This window comes from Camelus bactrianus, chromosome 15, assembly GCF_048773025.1.
Source record: "Camelus bactrianus isolate YW-2024 breed Bactrian camel chromosome 15, ASM4877302v1, whole genome shotgun sequence".
NCBI lineage: Eukaryota > Metazoa > Chordata > Mammalia > Artiodactyla > Camelidae > Camelus > Camelus bactrianus.
In genome coordinates this window covers 39130115-39144138 of record NC_133553.1, presented here as the reverse complement: position 1 = coordinate 39144138, position 14024 = coordinate 39130115, and the positions used below count along the sequence as shown (strand labels likewise).

At 33.5% G+C, this 14024-nt stretch overlaps 1 protein-coding gene across 1 annotated transcript in view; it reads left to right on the top strand.

Moving 5' to 3' along the window:
- The window catches only part of HEATR5B (HEAT repeat containing 5B), an 89575-nt gene that overhangs the window by 20664 nt on the left and 54887 nt on the right, over positions 1-14024 (top strand). Inside the window, exons 11-18 of the mRNA XM_010967647.3 lie at positions 1038-1149; positions 2307-2459; positions 3644-3743; positions 4070-4179; positions 5070-5233; positions 5937-6112; positions 8361-8466; positions 9943-10133. Coding sequence (XP_010965949.1) covers positions 1038-1149; positions 2307-2459; positions 3644-3743; positions 4070-4179; positions 5070-5233; positions 5937-6112; positions 8361-8466; positions 9943-10133 — 1112 coding nt within the window. The remainder of the gene's footprint in view (positions 1-1037; positions 1150-2306; positions 2460-3643; positions 3744-4069; positions 4180-5069; positions 5234-5936; positions 6113-8360; positions 8467-9942; positions 10134-14024) is intronic.

Below are 14024 nucleotides of genomic sequence, written 5' to 3'. Positions count from 1 at the left end.
CCATCTCCATTTGCCATACAGTTGCCTCCTCACTGATTATTCTTGTAGGAGTCTTTTTCTCCCATCTCTTCCACACGACTTTCATATTTTATATTTCCTCTGAGACCTTTAGGAACTACCCAGCCATCAGAGAATAAAATATAATCACTTCTGTCTGCTAAAGTGGTACCTTAATAATTTGCCTTCATTCTTCCCTTTCGTTCTAATTTCCCATTGCTCTAGTCAGACTAGTCATCTTGCTTTCTTCCCATGCTTTTGTTCAGCCCCCATGCCTTTGCTCATGCTCATCCTGTGCATTAGAGGTTTGTCTCTCTTCTTGTTCACTTGTACTAAACCTGTCTGTTTAGAGGCTCAATTCAAGTTCCATCTCTTTCACGAAATCTCTTCAAAGCTACTCAGTCTATAATAGCCTTTCTCTTTGCTGATCACTACATCTGTACTATTATTTTATCATTTGATTATGTGATGATTGTTACTTCCCATTTTTTGTGTCTTCTCTCTCTAAGACTATAGGCATAGTCTTAGGTTAGCTTATAGCAGAGAAGCCTAGATTAGCTTAATGGCAGATATACAATAAGAGTTCAGCAAATCTTTAAATATAAGATAACAGTACTACTAATAATAGCATTTATTAAGTGATTACATGGACCAGAACTGTTCTGAGTGCTTTGCTGTGTTAACTTATTTAATCCTAAGAAGAGTGAGGTTGGCACTCCTGTTATTCCTATTTCAGCAATTATGGAACTGAGGCAGGGAGATTAAGTTGTCCTAAATCAGAAAGCTAGGAAATGACAGAACTGGGATATAAACCCAGGGGTTCTGGAACTTACTCTTAGCTCCTTTGCTGTTCTGGATCTCCTTGGAGTCAGCAGTGCAGTGGGAAGTGATTAGGTCTTGATGTTTCCTCTTCAAAAACATGCTAACAGCAATGACAAAAAGAACAACTTCTTTTTTAAAAAAAGTATACTAGCTATGTATTTTCTTTCGACTTTGTTAACCTGTTTAAATTAAAATCCAGTTCTAAACTTTTCTTGCAGATGGTAGTTAGCATTGCTGAAGATCTCTTACGAACTGCTGCCCAAAACAGCAGGCTGTCTTTACAGCGCACCCAAGCTGGATGGCTCTTACTTGGAGCACTTATGACTTTAGGTATAATTATATTTGAATAGGATTTTGTCTTATTCTATAACTGTCAGTAGACTTTAAAGAAAATTTAATTTAAAAGTATTTAACTTTCACATTGAATGAGGTTGTGAAATGGTAAAGGTGTTTTTCTCATCACTTGGTAATTTCTTCTTTTTGGTAATTTCTGCTTAAGTACATTTAATGAGAAAGGTGTTAGCAAGTTTCACGGTTACCATCAGAAAAGCCATGATCTCACTGATTAGCTCAATGCTAATTAAAAGAGATGAGCGTATATGGGTACATTCCATGCCCAAAGTGAAGACTAGTGATGTTTTTAGTAGGGTAATAGAGTCACACTTAAAAGGTATTGTTGGGGCTGCTTTCTTGGGGTTCTCCTTACGCACTTCACTTTCCCAAGTGCTATGATAAATCTGAGATGCGGGCGGAGTTTACCGTTGTACACAGAACAGAGATATGTGTTATCATGTGATGAGGCGTGTCCACTTTTTACTTCACATGTTTGGTTTCTACTCTAAAGAGTATGTGTGTGTGTACTGCAAAGTTACTCACTGCTTGATGTATCCACCTTTTGGAAATTATACCTTGACCTCATTTTCTAAAGGAAATAAAAAGTGGTAACTTTTTTCCTGCAAGTTTAAGTATGTTAAGTGATATGTTAAATGAGTTCCTTAGCAATGTAAATATAGGTTCCTAGTTCTCAATATACTATTCCATAAAATTAAATTAACCATATCAGCTGCCCTTAAAGTGGAGTAGTAAATATACATATGTGTTTGGGAGTGAGTGTATATGTTTATATACATATATATTTATAGAAAAGACTTCATAAAATATGTCCCGAATATACTTTGTCATTGATAGAATGTAATTCACCATCCTGAATATATTTGGGTGGCTTCTTTTAAATGACTTCTTGTGGATTAATTCTATGTTGCATCCTAAAAATATCGATACTTTTTAAATGAATTTTATTATGCTTTAATTAGATATATATTTTTTACTTAATAAGAAACATTTTTAAAATGTTAGTATTAGAGGTAAAGATAGAGTGAAATGATAGATATTATTAAAGCTTGTTTGGGGCTCTTTTCTTTGACTATTAATGTTTGTAATGTGTATTATATATATATCTGGTTTTGTATTCTTATTTTCTCCATTAGGACCGTCTGTCGTTCGTTACCATCTGCCCAAGATGTTGTTACTGTGGCGAAATGTTTTCCCTCGTTCTTTAAAGGAATTGGAGGCTGAGAAGGCCCGAGGAGATTCCTTTACCTGGCAGGTAACATTGGAAGGTCGTGCTGGAGCTTTATGTGGTAAGAATTGAAAAGATTACACTTTCAGAATATTATTTTCTTGCTTACCTTAGAGGTAGGAGTGAAAATTAAATCAGTTACCGCATGCAAATTGCTTAGAAATATGCCTGAAAAATGATTCATGCTCAATAAATGTCAGTTACTTTAAAAAATATATTATTTTCTTACTAAAATATTTATGAAGTGAAAGAAAATCATTACTTCAATTTTTTTATTTTAATATATAAGGGTGAATTGGTAGGCTTTTTGATTTAGAAATAAACTTTGTTAATGATCTATACTAGTTTACTAATTTTGTAATAAAAATGAAGCCGAGACTCTGAAAGGAAATTAGAGTTAGTGGTCAGATGAAAGCCAGAACTCAGGCCTCCTAATTCCCAGTCATGCAGTCTTCCATCTGAAGAAGCACTGGGTCACCACGTAAAAAAGTCCAGTGTCTATTTAGAGGAAAAAGAAACTCAGAGTTACCAAGGTTACCGAGTTTACAGTCAGTCTTTTCATAATGGACAAATAGCTCTTTTCTCCTATCATTGTCAAATCTGCAAAAGTTGATACATTTTTTTTAGACATCAGCATTTTTAAAAGTAATGAAATAAGGTTATTTTAGTTTAGGAGTCAGCAGCTTACAGGAAAGGCCCAAGTTTTGTTTTCTTCGGAAACTAGAATTATACTGAGTGACCCTGTCCTTTTTCACTTTATCTGAGGGTGATTTTTTTTTTCCAAACTGTGGGAGACAGATGTACACTTAACCATAAAGGCAGCAGGGCAAGGTGTCAGTTTTGTTTCCACATATCTAGGAGCTGTTTTAGTCTTAGCTCTACTGCTGAAGAGCCAATAAAGGTATTCCTTCTCACTGGGCCATTATGTCCTCACTTGGTTCTGTTCTGAAACAGCTTTCTTTGTAGTCATCTGAATTCATGTGGGGTCATAGACCTCCAAGTTCTCGCTCACAGAATTCTCCCTAACAGATATCTCCCGTCCCTCCATTACTGCTGTCCACTCTTCTAGACTTTTCTAATGAGTTTTCTCTGTAGTTGCAATTGGTTCTAATTTTGGTTTGACCTGTGTTTAGGACCTTATATTTTGTAATAATTGATAACTGTGGGTTCCTTTATATAATTTTATAAATTTATTCATCATCACAAAAGCTGCTCCAAATCTGTCCTTTTAAAATTTTTATTTAGCAATGAGGAGTTTTGTTGCCCATTGTCCTGAACTCCTAACGGAAGATGTGATTAGAAAACTGATGACTCCTATTGAATGTGCCATGACTATGATGTCACAGTAAGTAAGCAATTACGACGCGTTAACATCCAATCTTATATATTTATGAATAGCCAAGTTTTGTACTTCCCACTAGTATCATGTAGGAAACATAGAAAGCTTTATTTGTGTAAAGTGACTTTAAAAATTGCAGTAGTGGTATGGATTAAAATAAAATTGTGTTTTATGGTGTGTCTGTTACTAACAGTAAAGGTCACAAAATAAACTGAAAGATGTAATACTTACAAATGTTCTTTGCCAATACATTGATACATTGCTGGAAAAAAATGTTTATAAGTAATGCTTATTCTAATAAGCTGATACTAACTATACTTTTAATATTTTAGCATTCCATCTGTAATTAAAGCCCATGGAGCTCATCTGAAAGCTAGTGCTGCAATGGTTCGTTTAAGGCTTTATGATATCTTGGCTTTGTTACCTCCAAAAACGTATGAAGGTAAATAAAATTTTTGGATGTCTAATAAAAATTCTTCAAGGGGGCAGGGTGTAGTTCAGTGGTAGAGCATGTCTTAGCATGCATAAGGTTCTGCATTCGATCTCCAAAGCACCATTAAAAAACAAACAAACAAACAAACCTAATTACCTACCCCCAGAAAAAAATCTTCAGTATACCTTTCTAGTTCTTCACAGTGTGATAGAGTTCTGACCACGGCTGTCCCACTGACTCACTATGTAAGTTTCCCTTTTCTTCATGTGTAGTAGCTAACAGTTGTTGAACACTACTGTGTTCCAGGTCCCGTTCTAAGCCCTGCACATACAGTAGCATCTTTAACTCTAACCACAATCTTTAGAGGCTCAAATATAGCTCAAATCCAGCTGTTTCACGTTCAAAGTCTGTGCTTTTAATGACTACCCTCACTATTATAATATAGCTAATAATTTAGGAATCTGGAGAGAGAATAGTAATGTACTTTTATAGAAATTAAATGTTATATAAAATGTTAATATTACAATAAGTCATTGATTTGTTTCCAGTGCAACCATGCTTAAGAATTTTGATATGTTCTGGTTCAGTGTTTGTACATCATTGGGTAATTAATAGTGAATAAAAATCATGATATATTTAATCTATTTAAAATAAGAAATATTTCCTTTATTTGAGTTTTTAATTACTTTAAATAATTTGGACTAAAAGGCATAATAAAGTAACAAAAGAGGAAGTACCATTATTGTATATTAAAACCAGCATTAAAATATTTAATATGGATTTTTTAAAAGAGAATAAGGATTTACTTATTTTATTCCAGTTGAACATATTGCTGCTCAGTGATTGTCATTTTTATAAAAAGTATTCTTTTTAATCTGATCTGAAGTTCTGTTTTTTAGGATCTTTCAACGCACTTCTTAGAGAACTGGTAGCAGAGTTCACTTTGACTGACAACTCAGCCAACACGACTACTTCTCTCCTCAGATCCCTTTGCCATTATGATGATAGTGTTCTTCTTGGTTCCTGGCTTCAAGAAACTGATCATAAATCCATTGAAGACCAGGTAGTAAACCATACAGTGAAATGAAATACTAGCTTGATCGAACTTAATGGCACTGTTACACATTGTCATTTAAAAAGAAAATGTTGTAGACTAAGATTTAATTTTCATTTAGCTTTTTGAGACATTTAAACATACCTTCCTAGTGGTGGATAGTGAAAAAGGTAACCAGAAATAGTTAGAATTGGGTGAATTGTCTTTATTTAGTATTCTTTGTATTTAAGTACCCAGTGGTTGCTGTGGCAGAGATCAATTTTGACTAGCTTTTCAGTTCTTGGTGTTTTGCTTTGATTTAGTTTTTTTTGTGACAGGTTAAAGAGAAATAGCATGGTTGAAGATTTAGAATCTTTGCCCACTGAATATGTGATTTCTTATGCACTTTTTAAAAAGAGTTACTAAAGGTCCCTTTTCAAAATTTTTTCTGGGTTTAACTTATTCCTGATATTATTTTGCTTAGAAATTTTAAGGTGGGTACCATAAAAATGTTTTAGAATGAACAAAACTTTTCTTAAAATTGCATAAAGTGTTATGACATTTTTTAATGGCCAAATTATATTTAAAATCTATTTAAAATTTTTCAGATTCAGTCAGTCTATTCTTTTGTTACCTTTTCTCTCTCCTCCCCTGTTCTATTCTTCATGCCCAGTACTTGGCATTGGATTTCCCAAAATGAGTTTTGAATGATTTTTATGTCTTTCTTTTACAGCTCCAGCCAAACAGTGCATCTGGAAGTGGGGCTCTGGAGCATGATCCCTCCTCCATTTACTTACGGATACCTGCTGGAGAAGCTGTGCCTGGCCCTCTGCCTCTTGGTGTTTCAGTCATTGATGCTTCCGTGGCCCTTTTTGGTGTAGTGTTTCCTCATGTTTCTTATAAACACCGGTTAGTATAAAGTCAATCAGGTAATTTTAAGTTAGATAGAAATTATTTTTAAGCAGTAGATTTTCCCACCCCAGTTAACTCTGCAATAAGGCTAATTACTACTTAAACAGTAGTCTCATAAACATAATGTAAGTGGCACATAATAAATTGCGTGCAATAATTTGAAACTATTTTTAAGATTTGGCCTTATGTGCTAGCATCTGGTATCCACTGTATTGTGGACTAGGTCTTACACAATAAAATTTTCATTATAATAGTTGCCAGTTTATACATATCTTTAAATAGAGACATCAGTTTATACATATCTTTAAATAGAGACATCAGTTTTCTAAGTCTTTTGTTACTGAGGAAGTAAGTGGATGAGACGTCTGTTACCTAGTAACATTTGTCAGATGGTTGAAGTCTAGAATTTGGAAAACTAAAGTAATTGGTTGTTTTTCTAATAGAAGCATTTTAGTTTGCTACATTCTATGCCCACAGACACTATCCTTAACTTCAGTAGGCATTTTATGTATTTATGATGATTTTCCCAAAAGAAAGAATGAAAATATATTAATGCAAGACCTTCAAAGATAATTCGAGTTTTACAAACTGTGCCTCAAGAACATTGTTTCATTTGTATAGAAAAGATAATATATCTTTAAATGTGTAGATTACTTGACTAATTGCTTTTAAATTTGAGGGGGAAATGTTAAATATGAAATTTTACTGTACCTAGATACCTTAAGAACATTTGGTTGCCACATAAATGTTAAAGATCATTAAAGGTCTTTAATTTTATAAAGAATTTTATAAAGCTTCTACTTTAATATCCTTGTTTTAAGTCTAAGGAAATCCAGGTCTAAGAGTTTATGGTTTGCCCCAAATTATACAGCTAATTATGAGAGCCATAACTAGAATCCAGGATTATCTGAACTTTATTAAATCACTTTTGTGAAACAAGATCAAGTTCTATTAAAAAAGAATATATAACATAAATTTCCAATAATGGAGGAATGAGCAAATAAATTATAGAAAATTGATAGGCTGGAATACTTTTTACAGAGACAATGTTTTGGTATCAGAGAAAGCTTATTATACAACGTTAAATGAAAACGGTATAAGGTAAGAAGTGATCCCAGTTTGGAACTTAAAATGCATAAACATGTACAATGGTTATTTCTTGGTAGTAATTTTTTGTTAATATTTTTCAAATTAAAAGAAATAAATATTTTACAATATAGAAAATTTTTTTTTTAGTTATGTATTTGAGGTCAGTTATAGGCAAATGATGTTTGCTGGCAATGTTGAGGACCATGTGCCTCTTCTTGTGTGTGTGCTTGAAAGCAGTGTGAGTGATGTCCTGCTGCCTCACCTCAGATGTGGATCTGTGTCAGAGCAGGTGTACAAGTGTCAGCTTTAGCCCCAAGCGCCTCTAACTGAATTTCCTGCTGAAGCTAGATGATTTCTTGCTATGTATTTTTTGAAGAATGCTTTGAACTGAGACCTATGGCCCATTATAATTGAGCTTAAATTCTTACAGTGATCTCCTGGAGATTTTGATTTCCTACATCAGGTCATAGTCATCTCTGTATGAAATCCAATTTCCCTGGATTCCTTTGCCCCATCCATTTCTTTTTAGAAGAATATGATATGACCTCATTCTCTTTAATCAGAATAGTCTCAAATGGCTGTGATTTCTTTTTGGTGTTGTTGTTAACTGTCATTTTTAAAATTTGAAATAATAAAAAAAAATTCCCCTCTGATTTTTCACATATAACGAAATGGACCAAAGCTAATTCTTAAAAAAAAAAAAAAATCTCCCAATTAGCTTCCAGAGATAGGATATGAGATACTATTTTCTTCTATGTGAGAGTATTTTTTAAAAAATGAAAAATCATGCCACATTTTAACATTTCCAACTTAAAAGTCTTCCACAGAGATGCACAATTAATGATTATTCTATTCAAGAAACCTTGAGCATCTACTTTATGCCAGGCACTCTGTTGTATGCTAGTGTTAATGTTGAAGACCACTTATTTTGCCAGTTGAAACTTAATGTTAGTTGCTTGCCTTGTGCCAGTTAGTAGTTACATGTCCATGTATTAATTCAGAAAGAGGAGATCTGGTTTGGACCAGGGAATGAAATAGAAAAGAGATAGCATGAGGTATTATTTGTTAAACAATTAACTTATACCCTTATCTCTGTTTTTTGAGCTGTGTTTGAATAAAAAGTATTGCTAATGTGATCTTTATTCTTTTGTTGTAGATTACAGATGTTGGATCACTTTGCTGAATGTGTTAAACAAGCCAAAGGTGTTCGCCAGCAGGCTGTGCAGCTTAATATTTTCACAGCTGTTCTTAGTGCATTAAAGGTATTTACTTTTAAAACGTAGTAAATATTCTAAACTATGATTTTAATTAATGCCTTTAATATAATAAGTCAAGCATATTTGGACTACTATGTTTACATGTGTATCTCTTTATAATTATGCTTTTATATAATTTTAATGAAATTACTAGAAACTATATCAAACTCATTATAACTAAATAAGTATTTTATATTTCAGTAATGTTAAAGTTCCTGTTTTAATTTGACGTCTCAGATTTTATGAATGCCAGTATGTTCTTTCAGAATTTTCAAACATACCTGACTAATGAAACCTGATATTCCCTTGGAGGCTAACTAGATAAAGGTTAAGTCTGATTTGTGATCTAGACCGTAAATCAGGAGAGGTTGTGTTGAAAGAATGCTGCATTTAGATATCATGTTCTGGTTTAGCTACTAACTAGGTTTCTGTCTTGTGTGATTCCTTTAACCTTTTTCAAACTTCAGATTTCACTTGTATAAAGTGAAGTAACAAATATTTTGCCTATCTCTCAGAGTTCATGCACTATACTAGGCAGCCTGTAGCCCCTCATGATATATTTGATAACTTCATATTATTCAATGCCAAGCTTCATATTACTGCTTTAAAATAAAAGGGCAACAAGTGTTTAAATGGGCATGAATTAAATCACATTTTGTAAGCACCAGGGAAGAGGGATGTAGGCATTGGTTATACAAATCAAGGTTTGTACCATTTATATAATCATTAGTATATGTCCTTTTTTGAGACCATTAGCTACCAGCATCTGAGGTTTTTTAAAAAGGAATGGGGTGGTCATGGTTTCCCTTAGTGGTTGGAAGGCTAGTGATCAACTGTAATATTGTTGTACAGTGCACTTTTCTTCATAGACGTGCTCACTGCTGCCTCTGCTGTAGTTTTCCCTAGGCACCATGACTTAGATTTTTGGTCTCAAGTAAGTAATTTAAGTTCCAGGATGCTAAGTGTAACTAGAACAGAGATACTAACAATTTAGTATGATGAACAAACTGTATCAACATTCACTTACTGATTATTCTTACCTCATTTTGTCTTTAGGTATATATTGGATATACTCTTTATGACATAATTGTCTTCTCTGGAAGTGTTATGTAAACGTGTCAAAGTTTCATACTCATCAGGCCTTTTCCTTCCTTAAAGTTACAGTGATAAATTTCAGTCAGTTAAATAACAGTTGATTTAATAATAATACAGTGTACTTTATATTTAAAACAACTTTTAAGCATTTGTTTTTGGATAGAGACACTCCCAGGGATTGTTGGTTTTAGGGCTGATTCAACTATAACTATGTTATATATCATGTTGTGAAATCATGTTTAGTAAAGTGATTACTGTCCGTCTAACAGGTATTCTAGGCATAGTATATGCATGTGAAAGTTGGCTGAAGAAAATAATGTGTGAAAGTATATGTATATTTACAAAGATTGCAGCCTTTTGTTTTTTTTGTTCCCCACATAACCATAGGGCCTGGCTGAAAACAAAAGTACTTTAGGACCTGAGGAAGTTCGTAAATCTGCTCTGACACTGGTTATGGGGGCTCTTGACAATCCAAACCCCATCTTACGATGCGCAGCAGGGGAAGCTCTTGGGAGAATGGCTCAGGTGGTTGGAGAAGCAACTTTCATTGCTAGAATGGCCCAGTATAGCTTTGACAAGTAAGTGGCTCTCTTTATCAACCAGTTAAGGTTCTCATGTAGGCAAAGGTGTCTTTTAAGTAATCAGTAATTATTGACCGGACTTTATTTTTTCCACATGGTAGATACTTTCAGTGTAGTGAGGATTTCTGTTTCAGCCCTTGAGTGTTATGTGATGGAATCAAGAAGATTGTTGGTAAAAATTCCTCTCAGTTAATGTGTACTCTGCTCTGAGGAAGTGTTCTGAAGTCCTTTTATCTCTGCTTCCCCATTATTCTTTCTGTTAATTTTTCACTTTTTGGAGTAAGCCATTCTTTCTAACTACTACCAAGTTTGTTATCTCTTAAATTATCCCTGAAACAGGGGATACATTTAGCATTAGGTTTTAAGGATTTCTTGGCATATTAATTAAAAAGAGTGATCTCAGAGGTCCAAATAAGAATGATTAAGATGACAAATGTACTTATTAGTGACTGTTGGTTGTTAATCAGGCACTTAAGTAGAGCAGTTGAAAATTGAGTGGTCAAGAACTGATACTTGAGTTATGCAGATTAATCATTCTTAGCTGTTGTATATTTTGAATACTAATTACCAAACTGCATCATAATTATTAAAGAGAGAGAGAGGTTGAGGAAAGCAATGGTTGTGAAGTAGTAGTTTGGAAGAAATATTTTCTGAACTCTGGAATGGTTTTCCTTGTCATCACACATGAGTGGTATTTTAGGTGGTTATAGTCTAAAGCCCCAGTGTATTGTTTGAATCACTAATGAATCGTATGGGCAGGCAGAATATAGTTTGAAATATTCCCAGATACTTAATCATCTGCAGGATGGCTTCAGTTATTTTTCTAGCAATAGATTAGCTTTGCCTTTTCCAAGTATTTGTCATTGATTCTGAAGTCAATTTTTGTTAAGGATTTTTTAAAAAAGACAGAACCAATCTTAGCTACCTGCTTCATGATTTGTGTTTTGTTAATAGTAGATAAAATGGAAGTGTATTTCTTTAAAAACTCTTGATTGGTAAATTTTTCTTTAGTTACAAGGAGTTTTAATTTAACTGTCTTCAGTACCTGTGGGACTACTTATTTTGTGCTTAAACTCTGGTGAAACTCAAGGGCATTTCATTCATATTCATACCAGTCTGGTTAATGGTTTGCAAGTGTTTTCATTGCTTAGTTTTGTTAGCTTTTCCAAATAATTTATTATGACCTGGAATTATTACATAGGTTTTGTTACCCATTTTTCACATTTTAATTTACCTGAAAGTGAGATTTGTCTTAAAACCTCTATGAAATGTCATAATTATTTGTTAGCATTTTATTTCTTTTGAAAAAGCTTCAATATCCTGTGGCTTCATTATGTCAGACTGTTCCATCAACATTATCTGTTGCTGATAAAATATACAACTATGAAAGGTCAAAATAACTTATACATACAGGCCTGTCAGTTGTATTTGCACATTAAAATCTTATGCCATCTTAACATTAAGACTGAAAACATTTCTATAAATCGTTCTCAGTTAATAGGGAGTAGTTTCAATTTTTTAAGATTCAATTCAGAAAAAAATAAAAATCATTACTGGTTAAATTTCTTTCCATTCAAATTGAAAATCACTCCAAGACCTCTGGGAAATGTATATTTGCATATCTTAGATTATTTACTTTATTGAATAGCTGATTATCACTGAGAAAATTGGTCTAGCTTCTTCACTCACTGAAATGACCTCTGAAAGTCACAACAGGAAAGAAGTTTCTATTCTGTATAATGCTTTAGAATTCACAGACTGCATTCATTCTTCTTTAATTCCTTAAAATGACTGCTGTATTGGACTAATAATATGTTCATTTTACAGATGGAGAAAGTGAGGCATAGAGAGATAAAGATCACTTATCCATGGATATGTTAGAAATACTGCTAAGGATGGACTTAGTTCACTTCCTTTATTAATGCATTTCTTAACGTCTGTTCTATGACAGCACTTGCAATTTTTCTTTGTTTGCCATAGGCAAACTGACTGGCTGGAGTCTTGGTGATGGTTTTTCATCTCTTGATTTTATTTTATGAGTTTGACAGAAGTTTGATCATGGATGGCTTATTGAGAGTTACAATACAGTTTTGAAAAAAACATTGGACAACAGCTAGCACAGAGCAGCGATCCTTATGAAATGAGAAACAAAGAAGGGGAATACTACACTGGCTCCAGATTTCTGCCTGGAGAGAGTTTCCAGGCTGAACTGCAGGGATAGGAAACCCAAACCCATCTGAGTTGAGGAGAGAGAATTTAGAGTTTGGTGAGGCCAATGTACCTAGAATGTGTGGGGTAGAACATGAGAGAGGAGAGAGTTGCACAGATTCAGAGCTAAGAAGAGAGGAATCATCTCAAGTCTTTGGCTGAGCACTGATTTGTGCATGAGTACAGGGAAGCTGCTCAAGATCAGGGGAAAACACACCAGGAAGGAATAGGTGGAACAACACCCAGAGCTCGCACAGGGCTGAGAATAGCCCGTGTTCTCACTATCCAGATTGGAAAGACCTCCTAAAATGGATTCTTGAGAAGGATATTGCCTTAGTAGTTGGGGCAATAGTGGCCCACCGTAGAAAAGCTTAAAAATAAGCCTTGAAAGGATCAAACTGATTCCACACAACTTAACTGCATCTCAGAACAAAGTCCAGCAGTATTCAAAGGAATACAAATAATGCAGTACGTAACATCATAAAATTCACAGTATCCAGTTTCAAATAAAAAATTATCAGACACGTAAGGAAGTTTGAAAACAAAACCTACTACTAGGAGAAAACATCAACCATTGGAAACAAGCCTAGCAATAAAAGAGATAATAGAATTAGCAACCAAACATATTAAATGAACTTTTATAAATATGCTCCATATTTTTAAGGAAGTACGAGGAGACTTTAGTATGGTGAGAAGAGAAATGAAATTCATAAAGCAACCCAAAGGAAACTTCTAAATATGTAAAATATCTCAAATGAAAGAATACATTGGATGGAATTAATGGAGGATTAGACACTACATAGGAAAATAGTGATATTGAAGACACACAAATAGAAATTATCCTAAATGAATACAGAGAGAAAAAAGACTGGGAAAAAAAATTAACAGTCTCAGTGACTTCTGGGACAATTTCCAGCTGTCTAACGTACATGCAATTTGAATCGTAGAAGGATAGATAAGAAAAATTACTTGAATATATAATGGCCCAAAAAATCGTGTAATTTTGATGACAGCTATTAAACGCATAGATCCATTAACCTCAACAAACCCCAAATGGAAGAAAAACAAAAGAAAAGCACTTCATAATTAAATTCCTTAAAACCAGTGATAAAGATAACATGAAAGCAGCCAATGGGAAGAAAAGACATGCAGAGGAACAAAGATAATACGCAGACTTCTAATCATAAACCATGCAAACAAAAGGCAGTAGAGTGACATCTTTAAAGTACTGTAAGGAAAAACTGTCAACCTAGACTATACCCAGAGAAAATGCTTTTCAAAAATTAAGGTTTAATAAAGACTTTTTCAGACTATGAAAAGTTGAGAAAATTCATTGTCTACAGGCTTATACTACAAGAAATATTAAAAGAGGTTCTTTGTGCCAAAAAAAAAAAAAAGGAACATCTGTCAGAACAACTGAAAAATAACAGAATTGGAGAATTTTCACTACCTTTTAGACTTTTTATGTTGCTTCTATAATCATGAGAGGGTGGTATTGACATAATGAAAGATATATAGATCAATGGAACAGAGTGAAAAACCCAGAAAGAATTTATATGTATGTGTATATTTTTATTTCTATAAATATTTTAACTTATTTATATTTATTTATATAAATATATTTTATATATTTTTGTATGTATTTTATTTTATGTATGTATAATTTATTTTCAACAAAGG